The 19,420-nt window shown below is 49.4% G+C and overlaps 1 protein-coding gene and 1 long non-coding RNA gene across 11 annotated transcripts in view; both read right to left on the reverse strand.

Moving 5' to 3' along the window:
• FHAD1 (forkhead associated phosphopeptide binding domain 1) overlaps window positions 1–19,420 on the reverse strand; it is a 157,873-nt gene that overhangs the window by 67,456 nt on the left and 70,997 nt on the right. For 6 of the 10 annotated variants that reach the window (XR_013407498.1, XR_013407492.1, XM_077973381.1 and 3 more), the window contains 5 exons: window positions 14,263–14,352; window positions 12,789–12,893; window positions 3,807–3,890; window positions 2,534–2,686; window positions 1,437–1,632 (listed from right to left, as the gene is read on the reverse strand). Coding sequence is in view for 8 of the 10 variants with exons in the window: in XM_077973381.1 (XP_077829507.1) it covers window positions 1,437–1,632; window positions 2,534–2,686; window positions 3,807–3,890; window positions 12,789–12,893; window positions 14,263–14,352 (628 nt within the window). In the remaining 2 variants the exon portion in view is untranslated. Of the gene's footprint in view, window positions 1–1,436; window positions 1,633–2,533; window positions 2,687–3,806; window positions 3,891–6,404; window positions 6,513–12,788; window positions 12,894–14,262; window positions 14,353–19,420 lie in introns of all 10 variants that reach the window. The other 4 variants (XM_077973385.1, XM_077973374.1, XM_077973367.1 and 1 more) reach the window with 2 other exon arrangements.
• Window positions 10,809–12,771, reverse strand: LOC144336123 (uncharacterized). The gene is made up of 2 exons (XR_013407585.1): window positions 12,605–12,771; window positions 10,809–11,000 (listed from the first exon to the last, which is right to left on the reverse strand). It is a non-coding gene; the product is annotated as an uncharacterized LOC144336123 (long non-coding RNA).

Genomic DNA, 19,420 nt, shown 5'->3' on the forward strand with positions numbered 1-19,420 from the left:
CGGCCTTGTCATCTCTTATGGCAGCCTTCCAAGTGGCTCCTGGGGCACCACGCTGCCTACCCTCCAGGACCTGCCTACCCTCCAGTTGTCCGCCTGCCACCAAGATGATTATCTCAGAATGCAAGCTTGTCCAGCTCCTTACTTAAGACCTTTCACAGGCTTATCTCTGCCCTTAGAATAAAGCTGCTCACCAGGGCCCTGCAAGACCCCACATCATGGCCCTGGGAAGCTCCCTGGCCAGCCTGCCTGGCCCTGTGCCCATTTCTGTTAGCCCCTTGTGCTCTCCATGCTCCCCCTGCCACCACACTGCTCCTGTGCTCGGAATGCTCTCTCTCCCTTCTTTGGCAAACAACTCCTATGCATCCTGCAGATGCCCTGCTCTCCCTGACCAGATCGAACCCTGCACTGCATAGCAACTGTCGCCACTCAGCTTTCATGTTTGTTCGAGTGATTGTCCCATTAATGCCCACCTCATCCTTCCCCCGAGATCATAAGCTCTTTGAGGGCCCAGTATTTTATTATAAAAAATCTCAAATGTATGGTCATATTGGAAGAATTTTACAGTGAACCATATACGCACGACCTGATTCTACCTGTTCCTGACCCCATTATGTCTCTGCCCTGCACAGCATGTGGCGTCTAGGAAGCGAGCATGCAATCAATCTTTGTTGAAAGAAACGGGTTCATGCCTTTCCACTTCTAGGAAAATAAAGATAATATAAGCAGGTATATGTGCAACAGTGTTCATCTCAGCATGATTTATGAGTGTGAAAAACTGGAAATCACCTAAGTGCCCATGATAGGGGATTGTCTAAAACAATGGCACATCCCACACAATGGAACCAGTAACCGCCGTCAGTAACAGCGATGATGTAGGTCTGTGTCTACTGACGTGGATGATGTACCATTAGGAACAAACCAAAGAAAATTGGGGATAATGTGACACTATTTTTTTGTAAAATTAAAAGTCAATAAACATTCAGTAATGCCTATTGTGTGCCAGGTACTGTTCCAAGTACTTTCCACGTATTCATGCATTTTAACGATCACAACAGCCCTAAAGGGTGGGTACTCCCTATTAGCCTCATTTTACAGATACGGAAACTGAGGCATAGACAGGGTCAGTGCCTAGAATCACGTGGCTATTTCCACGGGAAAATGCCTTGGAAGTTAAACAGCGTAATGAGACTTTGCATAATTTTGATTTAAATTTCCTTTTGCTTCTGTTTCATTTGTCTTCAGTTATCATGTCTCACTTGTGCGTTTTTTTTTTAATGGAAAATTACGCCTCAGGCAGAGAAGCAGGGGGTTCTGGAGAAAGGAGTAGACTTGGCCAGATACCCAGGATGACTTCCTCAACAGATGTCCCATCATGCTGAGATTCAACACGACATTTTAGAGTCATGCAACCATGTGAGAAAAAAAGTCCCAGTAACCTTTGTCAGCGCTGGAGGGCAGGATCCCAAGGTCCCGGAGGAGCTGCTCCACCTCCTCCAGCCAGGACAGGGCGTGCCTCAGGATGTCCAGCACCACCTTCTGGAGCCCCGAGACAGGTGGGCTCACCTGGAGGTGCTGAAGAAGGTCGACCTCCTTCTTCAGGTCACTGGTGCAACAGGACATTTTCATGCAAGCCTGCAAAGAGGTGAGATCATGAGGAGCCCAGGCCCTGTGGCCAGAAATAGGCCCTGACGTGAACCTTCGAGGAACGTTGACTCTGCAATGAAGCAGGCAGCGCCACATATTGGCCGCCTTGGGAGGGCTCAGTTTTTTCTTTTTAAAGATTTTTATGTTTTGACAGTTTTTTTTTTTTATATACTCTAATTTGGACTTTTGATGGTCAAAGTGAACCCACTGTTAGGTATATGAAACCCCAAAGCTAAAGTGCCATCAACAGTTTGGCTGCAATGAGAAGCAAATGTGGCTACTTCTTTTTTCCATTCATCAGAATTCCTGCCAAGATCAACACACAAGCTGGTCGGAAAGCGTGGTTTCCTGATTTGAAAGGGTGCTGACAAGCCAGCATTTGCACGAACTCCCCGAACAGGAGCTGCTGATTTCCAGAGAAAGCAGCAGCCACCGCCTGCTCTGATAAGCCATGCTCCAGGGTGGGGGCCGCAGGGCTGTGGCCAAGTCCTCTGGTCCCTGCTCCTCCAGAGTCAAAGGCAATGGTGTGGCAACCGCCTTTTGTGTCTGGGCCAAAAAAAGAAAATGTAAATAAAAAGCAGGAATGTTTCTTTGGTTTCTCTGGAAATAACATGGGGGCTATTTAAAAAAAAGTCTTTTTGGTTGGGGATGGGGGCCGCTCTAAGTCCGTATTTGAAGATGCTCAGGCATCTTTTGTGGACACGCCAAGTTCTTCTGGGAGGCATTTTTTGAGGCCCTTTGTTTTTTCTTCTCCAACAAGAGGAAAAAGTGGACAGAAAAGCCAAGCATTTCTGCCTAACTTGCTCCAAAAAAGCCGGGCAATTTCCCAAGTAAGCAGCACAAACATTAGACAAAGCGACCATTTGTGGACAGCGTAAGGAGGGGCCACCTGGCAGCTGTCCAGCGACGTCCTCAGCTTCTCGATGTTCTCGGTGGTCTCCTCCTGCTTGGAGTTGCTCAGCTGGGTTTCTTTCTGTAGGGTCCACTTTTTCTGCTGAAAATTGATGTTGTCCTCAGTGACCTGGGCAATTTTCTCTATTAACTGGTGAGAAAAAGAAAAAGAAAAAAAAAAAAAAGATGCAACATACAGGGACGGGGGGCTCTGGGGGAAGGGGAATGGGAGAGGGGAGAGATGCAACGTAAGTCCCTGTCTCAGCACGGGAGGACGGAGGCCCTGATGTGTCTCGGCGATGGCTGTCAAGGGGGACGTCGGTCCTGTCACCAGGGAATGAATCCCGGAATCAGAGACTTTTTTTTTTCTTTTTTTTTTTTCGACGGAGTTTCATTCTTGTTGCCCAGGCTGGAGTGCAATGGTTTGATCTCGGCTCACCGCAACCTCTGCCTCCCAGGTTCAAGCGATTCTCCTGCCTCGGCCTCTGAAGTAGCTGGGATTACAGGCATGCGCCACCACACCCAGCTAACTTTGTATTTTTAATAGAGATGGGGTTTTACCATGTTGGTCAGGCTGGTTTCGAACTCCCAACCTGAGGAGATCCACCCGCCTTGGCCTCCCAATGTGCTGGGATTACAGGCGTGAGCCACCACACCCGGCCGATCAAAGATTATTTTTAAGATCCAAAGGCCTGTCTTGTGGCCCTGAGTTTGTTCCAGATTCTTCTGTGTTGTATAGGGAGTCAGAACACTGAGCCTGATATTATGGGCTCATAAGCAGCAGGTCAGGTTCTTCCACGCCCACTGAGAGCAGCCCACGGCACATTTTCCCATCTGTACTTTGACACAGGGGGCTAGAAAGTGTAGCGGAAGAACAGCAAGGCAATCATTACAGCCAGACGTCTGCCCTCACTGCCACTGTCAACTTTTCTCCTCTGAAGGAAGGCGCCAGAACGCACTGGCTGTGGGGAGGCGGCTCCCTTTCTCCCAGTGCTAATGGAAGCTAAACATGCATGTCTGGAGACCAGAAGTAAGCCCGAATGGTTTAATTTGATTTTCACAGACACATTTCAAGGGAGTTTTAACTGGCTTTTACTTTAAAAGCCAGGAAATCCCATAAAATCAAAACAAATCTTTATGGTGTAGCAACAGTGTGAAAAATATGCCACCAACAAAAACAGAAACATATGCTCCCAGGGTCTGGAATCCAGATCCCCGAAGAAGAAGAAGAGGAAAGTGAAGGAGCCACGTGGCGGGGACAGCAGACTAACCTGTTGGTCGGTGACGGGCTTGTCTGGGAATGGCTTTGCCCGTCCATAGGTGGCCTTGATGACTTGACTTCTGAAGTGCTCCAGCTGCAGCAGAAAGGGGGCAACGGTGTCAGGGGGGCAGTGGGGGCCGGCAAGCGGGGGCAGCGTTGCCATGGCAGGGTGCGGGAAACACCACTTAGCAGGGTTTGCACGCCTGAATGACCATTCCGCGTTATCAGAATCTTCACTGCTCACGGGGAGCGGCGGTACCCACAGAAGAAAGGAGAACAGCAGGCTTTAATTACTTTTTAGGCACGCCTGCCTAACCCGAACGATGCCTGTAGTCAGTGCACACACATGTCTCAAGCCCTCAGAAGAGCCTCTTGCTGCCAATTATCCAATGGGAAGTCTGGGGCCGGGAGCGCTGTTCCATAATTGCTAAGTTGGCACCAGACTGTGAAATAAATATTGAGGCTGTCGGTCCAAGTAAATTGTGTAGTCAGCAAGGAAGCTCGGCGAGAGGAGAATGTTCTCCCTTTCTCCATTTTGTGCCTGAGCCCATAAGCGTCCTGAAGACTGTCCCCACTGTGTTCACCTCGGTATCCCTGGAGCCCACTACAGTGCCTGGTGTGGGGGAGACACTCAAACACCCAGCTCACCTTTGTTGGATGCCTGTACACAGAAACATCAGCTAAAGCCAAGGGCCTCTACTTCTAGCGGCTTTCACTGAGCCCCTCCTGGGTGCTAGTGTTTTCGGGTTAAGGCTGATGAAATAGCAGTTACATTAAGTCCGGGCTTACAGAATCACAAGTCCAAGGTGTCCCGATCCCATCAGATGTTAGAGGTAAAAAGGAGCCCGACTTTCTCTGGAAATTTACCAACATGGCAGCCCCTGGCGTGAGTCTCCAGTTCCCTGGCAAAATGTGGTTATTAAAGGCTCCAAAGCAGAGCCTTGAAGGGACCAAAAGGGCTACTGCGTCAACCAAAAAGTCAAGGGGACCCAAGACACAGGTATTTACTGAACAGGGGAAGTTCTAATGGGAAATGTCTTAGGGACATCTCTGCAATGACTCTGCCAGGAGAAGACCAGGTGACATGAGGTTCTCAAAGCCATCCTCTGGTTTCATGGCCAAGGGGAGGGTCCCAGCTCACCCAAAGAATTGATTGTGTAGAGGAAGCCCTGTGAACGATGGTCCCCCCCATTGCCATTAGGGGCTCCCCATAGGAATGGCTGTCCAGGGCCATTGGGAGGGAGAGGTCATCTTAGACATGGCCTTGGGCCTGGGGTCACTTGGCTGGGGAAGGGCAGACTGTTGGACAGGAGCAGGGCCTTGGAGATACAGGAGCGGGAAGATGCTGGAGGCAGAGACAGGGCTTGTGCTCTCTCTGGAGTCTAGATCTGGACCAGTCTCAGGACCTCCAGGGCTCCTCCCAGATGACCTCTGCCCAGAGCTGGAACAAGAATCTTGGCCCTTGGGCAAAGAGCACAGGTCAGGCCCTCAAATCAGGTTTGTGTTGCGGGGAAGGTTGAGGGTAGCCAGTGTGCACAGGGAAAGGCCCAGACGGGCAGGTTCTCTGCCCTTGATAAGGGGCTGGCACCCCCCACAGGAGAAATGGTGCTGGGGGTGACAGTGGTGAAATCTGAATTTTAGGGTGCAGGGACAAAGGCCTGGTCACACTGCCTGGTAAGGCTTGGATAGTAGAAAATGGAAGAGCTTTGGGAACTGAGCTGGGTGGTTTGGAGGGATCCTGGCTTTTAACCTTTCTTGGTAGTTCACCGACCCTCCTGAGAACCCAGTGGGACACATGAGGAGCCCTCCTTACCAGTAATAAAAATACACACACACACACACACACACACACACACACACACACACGTGCGCACACAAACCATTCTGTGGATCCCCTGGAGCCGTGGTTTCCAGGAGAGGGACCCCTGTGGAGGAATCTAGGGTGGTCCTGAGGGTCACATGCCCTCCCATCTTGGTTTCCTGTTTGCCTTCCCTTAGCCCTCGGTAAACTCTCGTCTGCACATTCTGGCCCTCATGACTGTCACATGTGCCAGGAAGGGCCACTGGCAATTTCAGGCCACAGCATCAGAGATAACGTCACCTCCAGATCAGGTCAGAGTGGCTCACCCGCAGCTGGGAGTTTCTCCATCCAGCATGCACTTTGGACACTCTGGGGTTTTACCTTATTAAGAAAAGTGGCATTTCCTTATAGACACTGACTGCAATGTCTGCTGGGGCCCGAGGGGAAGAAAGATTGTGGTAAATGTCAGGACTAAAAACATTAGGGAGAAAATGCTAGAGACACCACTGGGGGCAAGGGGCTCGGTTAACTGGGGGCAGGCATGGAGCCGGGATTGGCTGCCTGGTCCGAGTCTCAGGTCATTGTAAACTATTCCAGTGGGAGGCCTCCCAGTAGCAGAAACCTGTTTAGCGATGTCCACGGGGGTGGGGAGCTGCAGACAGCCTCTGCTCATGAGATAAATGGGAGAATTAATAATGCACGTCTGTCTTTCTACCTTGGGCGTCCTCCTCTCTCACCCCCACTGGCTGCTTGGGTGCAATCATTGTGGAGCGTGGGCCAATGAGGGGGACTCTGGAACACGCCTACCTGACCTACTGCCCTCTCCAAATTGATTTTAATGAGGCTCTCTCTGTTCCCCATTTCTTGCAGCTGAAGCAATTTCCTTCTGGAATCCTCCTGAAGCTTCTCTTCAACCTGAAATGACGATGAAAGCGAGTGCTTGCTGCTAATGTGATCATAATGCACTCTGGGGAAATTCCTCTAGGACATCTAATGGCCGTGGGGGGTCCCAGAGGGGTCGGCACAGCTGCAGCCCACATGGCAGGGGTCACAGGCGTGCATGGGGTGGAGGCAGGCTCGGGGGCACTGTCTGTTGGGGGAAAGGGCCGGGCTCTGCACCCTGGGCTCAATGTTTGTCCTACCCCAGGCTCTAATCCAAGCTCGGTCCCTAACAAGCTGTATAATCTCAGCAAAGTCATTTCACTGCTCCGTGATTCAGCGTCCTTATCTGTCAAACGGGGTGATACTAGTTCCCTCTTCGCAGTTATTGTGGGGATTTTAAAAAGCTTGGAATAGTGACAGCACCTCGTAAGGGCTCTATAAGGGTGTTAGATGTTGTAACCTAGAACAGGTGGATGACAGTAGCCACCATTCAGCGTCATCCTAACACCATAAGGAACCACCGCCCATCGTGGGTACTTGGTAAATGTTACTGCTGGGTTTATTTTTTTTTTAATTTTTTTTTTATTTTTGAGACGGAGTCTCGCTCTGTCACCCAGGCTGGAGTGCAGTGGCCGGATCTCAGCTCACTGCAAGCTCCGCCTCCCGGGTTTACGCCATTCTCCTGCCTCAGCCTCCCAAGTAGCTGGGACTACAGGCGCCTGCCACCTCGCCCGGCTAAGTTTTTGTATTTTTAGTAGAGACGGGGTTTCACTGTGTTAGCCAGGATGGTCTCGATCTCCTGACCTCGTGATCCGCCCGTCTCGGCCTCCCAAAGTGCTGGGATTACAGGCTTGAGCCACCGCGCCCGGCCTACTGCTGGGTTTATTATCGTAACTGTTTATTGTTACCACTTCTAGCACACTTACCAAGGGAAACTGCTCTGGAAGACTCGCTAAGCAATGGCTAGTAAAGAATTGTAGCCGGCAAAAGAAGGCCCATTTCCCCACCCCGGCTGGTTGGGTAATGGGTAACTCGAGGTGAGCTCGGGTGTGTTCGGTGCTGCCCTCTGCTGGCCATTACGGACCCTGCAGCTGCTCAGTTCATATCTAAACCATGAACCTTTTGGGCATCTGCTGAGCCAGGGCTCAGGCACCCCTAGGAAATGAGACAAACTCTCCTCGATGAGAGGATTTTGTTCTGAAACAACCTCACAAGTGGCTTATTAGGGGGCTAGAGAAGAGTCACATACATTTCATGTAAAACACCCAGAGCAACCTGTAAAGCTTTCTTCTGAGTGGCAAGGGGCAGCCAGTCCCCAGTGAGCTGTTTCCCGGGAAGGCCGGCTAAGCTCTCTGGGCCTCAGTTTCCTCACCTACATCCTCTCAGGTGTAAACATACCCCAACTTCTGTTTCAGAGGACGTTTTTCAAATGCTGCAAAAGCAGAGGCTGTCCTGGGCTCTGTTCTGGCTCCTCCTCTCAATATATGGCCTCCCTGCCCCCATCCACAGCAGACCCTTGGCATCGGCTGTCAGAGGTTTATTTATTGAGCTCCTCCCCTGTGCATGGTGATATGGTTTGATGGTGTCTCAACCCAAATCTCAGCTTCAATTGTATCTCCCAGAATTCCCAAGTGTTGTGGGAGGGACCCAGGGGGAGGTAACTGAATCATGGGGGCCGGACTTTGCCGTGCTATTCTCGTGATGGTGAATACGTCTCACGAAACTGATGGGTTTATCAGCGTTTCCACTTTTGTTTCTTCCTCGTTTTTCCCTTGCCACTGCCATGTAAGAAGTGCCTTGCTGCCATGATTCGGAGGCCTCCCCAGCCATGTGGAACTGTAAATCCAATTAAACCTCTTTTTCTTCCCAGTTTCGGGTGTGTCTTTATCAGCAGTGTGAAAATGGACTAATACACATGGTCTCAGGCTAGGCCCTGAGCACCTTTGGCCGTGATACCTGGCCCCCTTGCCTCTAATTTATTTCCTTCTAGAACATCCTTCATGGTCCTGTGAGAAGGTTGCCAAGCGGTGGGGCAGCACCGTCTGGCAGAACTTCCTGCAATGATGAAACGTTCTAACTCTGTGCTGTCAAATAGGGTGGCCACTGGCCACATCTGGCTACTGAGCACTTGAAGTGGGGCTCCTGTGACTGAGGAACTAAATTTTACGTTATATTTAATTTCACCTAAATGGCCACACGTGGCTAGTGGCTGTGCCACAGTAACTGGAGTCAGACAGGCCTGGTTTCCCGCAATCTTGGCTTTGCCACTTACTGACTGTGTGCCTTTGGGTAGTGACTTGACTCTGTGCTTTGACTTCCTCATCTGTAAAACAGGAATCTTGAAAAGCTCCAATATATTTTTAAAAATAAAATAAATTGGGCATAATTTCTAGGTCAGAGTTGTTGTGAGGATGAAAAGAGATGAGATGTTCGGCATAATGCCAAGTCCATGTGGCTATCATTTTCACCATTATTATTAATCACAAATTTAATCATATTAGTTCCCTGTTCAAGAGCCTCAGTAGCTCCTCACTGCCTAGGTAGTCTACAGCCCAAGCTCCAAAACTAATGAAAAACAGCAAGCCGAAGATTCAAGCCCACATGCACCCCAATAAGATAAATAAAAACGAATTCACACCTAGATACATCCTAATAAAACTGCTGTAAGTCAAAGGAAAATAAACATTTAAAACATTCAGAATATAAAAAGACTATATAATGATGCAATAGTTAGGTTATAGCTTGCTTCTCTCTTTTTTTTTTTCTGTCGTTTTTTTGAGACGGAGTCTCACTCTATTGCCCAGGCTGGAGTGCAGTGGCACGATCTCGGCTCACTACAACCTCTGCCTCCCAGGTTCAAGTGATTCTCCTGCCTCAGACTCCCGAGTAGCTGGGATTACATGCATGCACCACCACACCTGGCTAATTTTTGTATTTTTAGTAGAGATGGGTTTCACCATGTTGGCCAGGATGGTCTTGAACTCCTGACCTCATGGTCTGCCCGCCTCGACTTCCCAAAGTGCTGGGATTACAGGCATGAGCCACCACGCCTAGCTAGGTTATAACTTACTTCTAAATAGAAATAATTGGCGCCAAAAGACAATGGAATGATAGACTTACTGTCATCTATAACGTGCTCAAAGAAAACAATTGCCAGTGTAGAATATCTAGTCAAAATATGTTTCATGAATGAAGGATAAACATAGAAATTTTCAGACACATGCACATGCATACACACACATGCATGCATACACACACGTGCGTGCACACACACACATGCACACACACACTCCTGAGAGAATATGACACCAGCAGAGCCCATGCTGAAGGAAAACACTAAAGGATGTTCTTCAGGCTGGAGAAAAATGATCTAGATGAATGATCAGAAATGTAGAAAACACATAATAGTAATGTGTAGATATGGATGTTGACTATAGAAAAATACTAATAATGTCTTTTGGAGCTTCAAATATAGAGAGAAGTTTAGAAAATGAAAACAATGGCATATAAGTCTGGATGGGGTAAGTGAAGTTAAGGTGTCAATGTCTAAGTCATTGTGTTAACAAGAAGAAGGATATAATTATTGATGAATATTGAATTTTGGTAAGTTGAAAATGCATATTGTAAAATTTAGAATAATCACTAAGACAGTAAAAGAGTTAAAAACTCACTAAATATTAGATTTTGGTAAGTCATGAATGCATGCGATTGTCTTATGATTACTAAAAGACGAGTAAAAGACAGAAAATTTCCAAGCTAATACAGGGAAAAAGGGAATGATAAAAAACTGTCAACTCAAAAGAAGGGAAGAATGGGGGGAAAAAAGGAACATACCATAGGTAGTAACCTGGCCCTGAGCAAGAAGATAAATTTAAATCCCCATATACCAGCAATTACACTAAATATATTTGGACTGAAAGACAAAGATGGCGGAACTGTATAAAACTTATGTGCTGTTCACATGAGATACACATTGTAAAATAAAGATTGACATAAAAAGTGTGAAAAAGATAGTCTGTGAAAACTCGAATCAAAAGAAAGCTAGGTTAGCCAATGGAATTACCTTAATGACAAAGACTTTAAGGGAAAAACATCTCTAGCAATGAAGAGGAGCACCTTGTGATGGCCAAAGATTTGATTCGATAGGAAGTAATGAAATGGTAAATATATATGCATCTACTAACACAGCCTCGAAATATATAAAGCAAAGATTGACAATATTAAAAAAAGAAAGACAAATCCATGATCATGATAGGATCTTTAAACAACGTGCCTCTCTCAGTGGCTGACAAAACACACAGACAAAAAAAATCAACAGGAACATTTAAGTTTTGAGCATTGGTAAGCTTCATTTAATGTCCATATATAGAATACTAAACCCAATGACTGCAGGATGCATATTCTTTTCAAGTGTACATGTGGAACTGCAGTCGGCCACATGCAGGTCATAAAACAAGTCTCAATTAGTATCAGAAGATTGAAGTTACACAGAAGATGTTCTCCGACCACAGTGGAATTAAGCTAAAAATCAGTAACAAAAAAAGGTAAGCAGAAAACCCTCATATATTTAGAAATTAGGAAATAAGCTTCATAGTAACCAGTGGGTGAAAGAAGAAATCACAATGGGGATTTGAAAAATATTTTGATCTGAATAATAATGAAAATACTATATACTAAGACTTGTGGAATGCAGCCAAAGCCTTGCTTAGAGAAAAACTGATAGCCCAGAGAGCATTTTGACTCCATGTTCATGACTACAACTATTTAAAAGAAAAATAAACCATAGCAAATTCATTTTCATTTCATTTTCATTATTTTCTAGAGCAAAGTTCATTAAACCAATTGTTTAACAGATTCCTAAATGTTTCCATTTTCACTTTAGTCTCCTGAAATTATTTTTATCTGGATCAGTTCTTTTGTAGGTAAATTATACAATTATGATTTGATTCATCTATAAGTTTTTCTGGACCCTATCAAATATTTACCAATCACAGGTCTGTTATTGTGGGTTTTATTTTGTAGTTCTCATTTCTACCATGTCCATTTTCCCCAGATTATATTTTGCAAATCTAACTTTTTCAAGAATATTTGATTTTTTTTAAGTGATTATTTTAATTTTTTGTAGAGACAAGGTCTCACTATGTTGGCCAGGCTGGTCCTGAACTCCTGGCCTGAAGCAACCCTCCTGCCTCGGCCTCCAAAGTGCTGGGATTACAGGCGTGAGCTACCGCACCTGGACAAGAATATTTGATTTTTCTCTTAAGTTTTAATTGATAAATAAATTTTACTCTGTGTAGTTTTACCTGTTGATTTTAATTTTGTGTTAATTATTTCTGCCAATTCTAGTTATGTCTGACCAACTTTTGCAGGCTTCAATACTATCCATAAGATGTGATTCTAGTGTAGTATACATTTCAGTTTGTGAGGTTTTAATGATTTGACCTCTGGTGACTATACTCACATTCGTATTAAATAAAACTGGAGAAAAACTAGATTATTTGCTTTTATTTCTCAGATCATCCCTGTGAACCTCCCTTCACATAGAATTCCTCTGCCTTTTAGATTTGTTCTTAAAATATTCTCAGTTGTGGCTGGGCATGGTGTCTCAGGCCTGTAATCTCAGCACTTTTGGAGGCTGAGGCAGGAGGACTGCTTGAGGCCCGGAGGACCAGCCTGGGCAACATAGTGAATCTCTGTCTTTATTTATTTAAAACAAATTCTCAGTGACAACCATCTTCTAATCAAATAAAGATGATGATTCAAATGGAAAGAAATATATTCTGTCCACACTGCTCAGGACTCTTAAGGATATTTTCAGGTGATCCATCTGCCTTGGTCTCCCAAAGTACTGGAATTACAGGTGTAAGCTACCTTGCCGGCTTTAATTTAAATTTAAATAGCCATGCACAGTTAGTGGCTACTGTGATGGATAGCACACGTAGGGAGTATGCAATACAATTTTTTCCCCAGGATGGGAAGGGACATTAAAATAATTAAGCACCACCAAACTCTAAACTGGGATTGGGAGGCTGGAGGTGGGTCTCATTACCAAAAAGCAAGAAATAGTTTTAGAAGGCAGTGAGGAGTAGCTGGGTTACGCACAGGGGCCTTGGAGTCAGACCAACTTGGGTTCAAGTCCTGCCACAACTACATTATGGAGTGAACTTGGTCCCTTTCCCTGTGTGAGCCTCAGTTTTCTCAGCTGTAAGAAGGGTTAATACCAGCATAGGCCACTTAGAGGACTAACAGGGATGATGAGTGGGGAGCTACTGCCCACACCGCTCTCTGGGCCTGTCGCCCACTACGTACCTTGCTCTTTTCTCTCAGAGTCCTAGAGATCATGCTTTGTTCAGTACAACTCTTCCTCAGCTCCGCCCTGAGCTTCTTCATTTCTTTCTCCATGTCTTGGATTTGCTGAAAAAGTTTCAACAACAGAGGAGTGAACCTCCCTGATAGGGGCAGGAGCTGCCTTCTCGGCCGAGAGGTCTGAGCCCTCATCACCCCTGGCACCCCATCCATTAAGGTGGAAACCTTGTCTGGTATCAGCTTGTTTAATTCCTTCTCCCGGAGGAAGGTTTTACATCTCTCAGCAAAATAGACTTTGTTTTTCAACGGATACATTAAAAGTTCTGGATAAAGGAAATTAGTTTCTTTTGGAAATCAGTACAGCTCCTGGATTAAGGACTACAGGACATCCATCAACTCACTAGAAACCCTGCTCTTGGGGTATATTTTTGAGTTCAACCTAAAGGACCAGCTGTTTGGAAGACTCAACAGGCAAGGTCTAGAAGAACGGAACAATGAAATGTTTCTTTTTTGTTTGAGGCAGAGGGTAAAATGTTCCTGGCCTGGAGGAATGGCACCAGCGTGGGGAAGAGCAAGTTGGGAGAAGCTGAGCTCCCCAACGAGTGGAAAACGCACACCTGGTGATGTGCGGGGTGGATTTGGAGGGTGTGAGGAATATATCTCCTTTGACTTTTAATGGTCCTATTTTCATTGTATTTACTTTTATGGTGTTACCTTCTATATGAGGCAAATTGTGTGTGTGTGTGTGTGTGTGTGTGTGTGTGTGTGTGTGTGTGTGACAGTCTCGCTCTGTCGCCCAGGCTGGAGTGCAGTGGTGCGATCTTAGCTCACTGCAATCTCTGCCTCCTGGGTTCCAGCAATTCTCCTGTCTCAGCCTCCCAAGCAAGCAACTGGGATTACAGGCGCACGCCGTCATGCCCAGCTAATTTTTTTTTTTTTTGTATTTTAGTAGAGATGGGGTTTCACCGTGTTCCCCAGGCTGTCTAGAACCTCTGAGCTCAGGCAATCCACCCACCTTGGCCTCCCAAAGTGCTAGGATTACAGGTGTGAACCTCCACTCTTGGCCTTGTTTTGTTTTTACAAGTGGGTGTTAAATGGTGGTGTTTAAATAAAAATACTTCAGCAAGTGTCAACAATGGTGCCTGTGGCTAGGGTTTAGGAGTCACAGGTCAGGGGTGGGGCAGGGGACCATGTGGTGGCCAGCTGGCCAGCCTCCTGTCCCTGTCCCGGGTCTCAACCCCAACCTGACCCCAGGGGAAACCCTTGAGGGAGGTAGAGCCAACTGCCCAGGGAATCCTGGGGCCCCTTCACCCATCTCTTTCTTGCAGAAGCAGCAGATCAAAGAGCGATGAGACTGTTAAGCAAGCACAGGGCCCCAGAGCTTCGTGCTTAGTGATGGCCCAGGATCCCACCAAGAACCTGAAGGTCAAACTCTGGTTTTTCCGGTGGTAGCTACGAAGGAGGAAGCTCAACTCACAGTTTTGCAGAGTTTTAACTCTTTCTCCTGGGCTTGCCTGAGCTCCCTGTGAGCGTCTTCCTGTTTTAACTCTTCCTTTAGTACCGAGCACTATGGAGAAAAGGGCGACAGAGAAAGAGACGGAGGTTGGCCAAGTAGGGTTGTAGGGGTAAGGCGGGGCTCCAAGGCCCTGTGTGAGCCCCTGAGAGCATTTCCTGCTGTTTCCATCCAGTCACCCACTGAGATCCCAAAGGCATCCCATGGTGTCTGACAGGCACACAGGATCCCGCAGCGGTTCCTGGTTCTCCACTCAGGAAATCAGAGGAATAAAGCCACTACTCTCATCTTCAAAAGCCAGCAATCTAAACCGTAAGGAAAATCCAGCTTTGGAGAGTCTGTGCTGAGGAATAAACGCTGATGTCCTCGGAGGGCCACTAGCGAGCTTGGACGGCGCTTAGTGCCCTATGCAATTTACGCCTCCAAGACACCACTGCGCTGGGAGCGGCGGTGGAAATGGAGCAGCCGTTCCGGAGGGCAATTTGGCAACAGGCATTAAGAACATAAATAACGGGCCTCCTTTTTGACCCAGAAATTCTGCTTTAGGAATGTATAAGGACAATGGTCGGGCACATCAGCAAGTCTGTGGGTTCAGGGATGTTTTTGAGAGTATTGTTAGCTATAGTGAACTAAAAGGAAATACCCGGCCGGGCGCGGTGGCTCACGCCTGTCATCCCAGCACTTTGGGAGGCTGAGGTGGGTGGATCATGAGGTCAGGAGATCGAGACCATCCTGGCTAACACGGTGAAACCCCGTCTCTACTAAAAATACAAAAAATTAGCCGGGCGAGGTGGCGGGCGCCTGTAGTCCCAGCTACTCCGGAGGCTGAGGCAGGAGAATGGCGTGAACCCGGGAGGCGGAGCTTGCAGTGAGCCGAGATCGCGCCACTGCACTCCAGCCACTGCACTCCAGCCTGGCAGAGTGAGACAGAGCAAGACTCCGTCTCAAAAACAAAAACAAAAACAAACAAACAAAAAAAGGAAACACCCATGTCCGATAACCCAGGGGCTGTTTGATTCCACTGTGCGCAGACAAGAGAATTATGATGGAGCTTTAGAGACCCATGAGAAAAGCTCTTATCCATGTGGGGAAACAGTGGTTGTTTAAAGTTTAAAAAATGTGTATAGTGTAAATTTGTTGTTATATATCTGTTACAGAGGTATTTTCTTCCAGGTAATTTTAGAAACAAAACAGGAGGAATATGCACTCAAGTACTGACAGATTTCTTGGGGTGGCATTTCTCTTCTCTCTTTAATTTTGCTTTCCAGTTTTATCTACATTTTATTCTAAAATTAACATAGCACATGTAATTTGAAAAATAAAGACAGTCATTTCGGATGTTCACATGAGCAATACCCTTGGTCACAAGGAGCCGACGTGCTGATAAGTGCCAGGTGCGGCCTGGAGAAGAAGGCAGACCTGTTCCAAGGTCCACGAGGAAGGGAAATGGGGACACAAGTAACCCAAATGCACTTTGTGGGTAGAGAGCCCTGGAGGTGCTGTTTCTCCATATTCTTCCTACCTAACATCACCTCTACATCCCCGACACACATCCACACACCCCACGCACCCCACACACACCCACACATCCACACATCCCATGCACCCCACACACCCCACACACCCCACACCACACTGACACACCCACACACCCCACGCACCCCCCACACACCCCACACCACATCCACACCACACCCACACATCCACACACCCCATGCACCCCACACACACCCCACACCACACCCACACCCCACACATCCACACACCCCCACCACACCCACACCCCACACATCCACACACCCCATGAACTCCACACACACCCCACACCACACCGACATACCCACACACCCCACGCACCCCCCACACACCCCACACCACATCCACACCACACCCACACATCCACACACCCCACGCACCCCACACACACCCCCACCACACCCACACCCCACACATCCACACACCCCACACACACCCCACACCACACCCACACATCCACACACCCCACGCACCCCACACACACCCCCACCACACTCACACCCAACACATACACACACCCCACACACACCCCACACCACACCCACACATCCACACACCCCACGCACCCCACACACACCCCCACACCACACCCGCACCACACCCACACCCCACACCCCACGCACCCCACACACACCCCCACCACACCCACACCCCACACATCCACACACACCACACCCACACCACACCCACACATCCACACACCCCACGCACCCCACACACACCCCGACCACACTCACACCACACACGTCCACACACCCCACGCACCCCACACACACCCCACCACACTCACACCCAACACATACACACACCCCACACACACCCCACACCACACCCACACATCCACACACCCCACGCACCCCACACACACCCCCACACCCACACCCCACACATCCACACACCCCACACACCCCACACCCACACCACACCCACACATCCACGCACCCCACACACACCCCCACCACACCCACACCACACACGTCCACACACCCCACGCACCCCACACACACCCCACACCACACCCACTCACCTACACCCCACGCAACCCCCACATGCCCCACACCACATCCCCACCACACCCACACCCCACACCCCACGCACCCCACACACCCCACACCACACCCACACATCCACACACTCCACGCACCCCACACACACCCTCACCACACCCACACCCGACACATACACACACCCCACACACACCCACACATCCACACACCCCACGCACCCCATACACACCCCCACACCACACCCGCACCACACCCACACACCCCACGCACCCTACACACACCCCACACCACCCCCACACACCCCACACACCCCACACACACCCCCACACCACACCCACACCCCCACACACCCCACGCACCCCACACACACCCCACACCACACCCACACCACAGCCACACATCCACACACCCCACGCACCCCACACACACCACACACACCACACACCACACCCAAACCCCACACATCCACACACCTGATGCACCCCATACACACCCCACACCACACCCACACCACATCACACATCCACACACCCCACAACCCACACACACCCCCACACCCCACACATCCACACACCCCACACACACCCCCACACCACACCCACACATCCACACACCCCACACGCACCCCACACACACCCACGCCACACTCACACATCCACACACCCCACACACCCCCACACCACCCCCACACCCACACACCCCACGCACCCCATACTCCCACACCACTCCCACACCACACCCACACCACACCCACACATCCACACACCCCACGCACCCCACACGCACCCACGACACCCACACATCCACACACCCCATGCACCTCCCACCACACCCACACCCCACACATCCACACACCCCATGCACCCCCACACCACACCCACACATCCACACACCCCATGTACTCCACACGCACCCCCACACCCACACCCCCCCACACCACACCCACACATCCACATACCCCATACGCACCCCCACACCCACACACCCCCCCACACCACACCCACACATCCACACATCCACACACCCCACACGCACCCCCACACCCACACACACCCCCACACCACACCTACACACCCCACACCCCCACACACCCCACGCACCCACACATCCACACACCCACACATCTACACACCACGCACCCACACACCCACACCCCACGCACCCACACACCCACACATCCACACACCCCACACACCCCACACACACCCCACACCACACCCACACATCCACACACCCACACCCCTGCACACCCACACATCCACATACCCCACACACCCCACATGCACCCCCACAGCACACCCACACATCCACACACCCACACACCCCACGCACCCCACACTCACCCCCACACCACACCCACCCACAATCCACACGCCCCACACACCCCCCACACCACACCCACACACCCACAGCCACACATACACATACCCACACACCCACACATCTACATACCCCACGCACCCCACACATACCCCCACATCACACCCACACATCCACACACCCACACCATACCCACACATCCACACCCCCATGCACCCCACACGCACCCTCACCCACTCACCTACACACATCCACACCCCCACACCCATACACCCGCACACACCTACACACACACCCATACACACCTACACACACCCACACCCACACACACCCATACACCCCCACACGCCACACCCCCCCACACTCATCCACTCACCCACACACTCACACACATCCACACTCCCACACACCCATACACCTGCACACCACACCCACACACATCTACACACTCAACTACACACATCCACACCCCCACAGGCCCATACACACCCCCCACACCACACCTCCACACCCACATACACCCACACACACCCCCACACCCCCCCACACACACACACTCCACACCTGAAACAGCGACAACACATGTAATCCAGGCGGTGACCCTGCTCGGGAGACGGATGCAGAGGGCTTGTCGAGGCGGGCTAACCAGGCGCAGAGGCAGAAGCGCACAATGAAAACCGGCCTCTCACTTCTCAAAACTGATTTTGTTATTTCCATTTCGCTGATGACAAAGGGGAGGCCACATCAGTTACAACAAAAGCCCACTCTGGGCTCAGACCCTGTCTGTGTGCCCCCGGGGCTCCTGTCCTGCCTTTCCCCAGCTCCAGTTGAGGCACTGCAGTCGGCGCCAGAGGTCACCTCTGCTGCTTTGTCCTTGGACCCCCAGATCCACCCCATGCATCCACCCCCAGATGCACCCCACCAGGGTACCTGTGAGACTTGGCGAACTCATCAGGCACACTTGAGATGAAAGCTGTTAGGTTTTACCTTGACTCACCGAAACAGACACATCTCACAAATACTGAGAAATCCTATAGGTTCAGGATTCTAAAGTCAGAGCATTGAGGTAAATTTTGAAAATAGTCAATATTATTATTATTAGTATTAGAGACGGAGTTTCATTCTTGTTGCCCAGGCTGGAATGCAATGGCGCGATCTCAGCTCACTGCAACTTCTGCCTCCTGGGTTCAAGTGATTCTCCTGCCTCAGCCTCCCAAGTGGGTGGGATTATAGGCGCCCAGCTAATTTTTGTTATTTTT

This window comes from Macaca mulatta, chromosome 1 (assembly GCF_049350105.2).
Source record: "Macaca mulatta isolate MMU2019108-1 chromosome 1, T2T-MMU8v2.0, whole genome shotgun sequence".
Lineage (NCBI taxonomy): Eukaryota > Metazoa > Chordata > Mammalia > Primates > Cercopithecidae > Macaca > Macaca mulatta.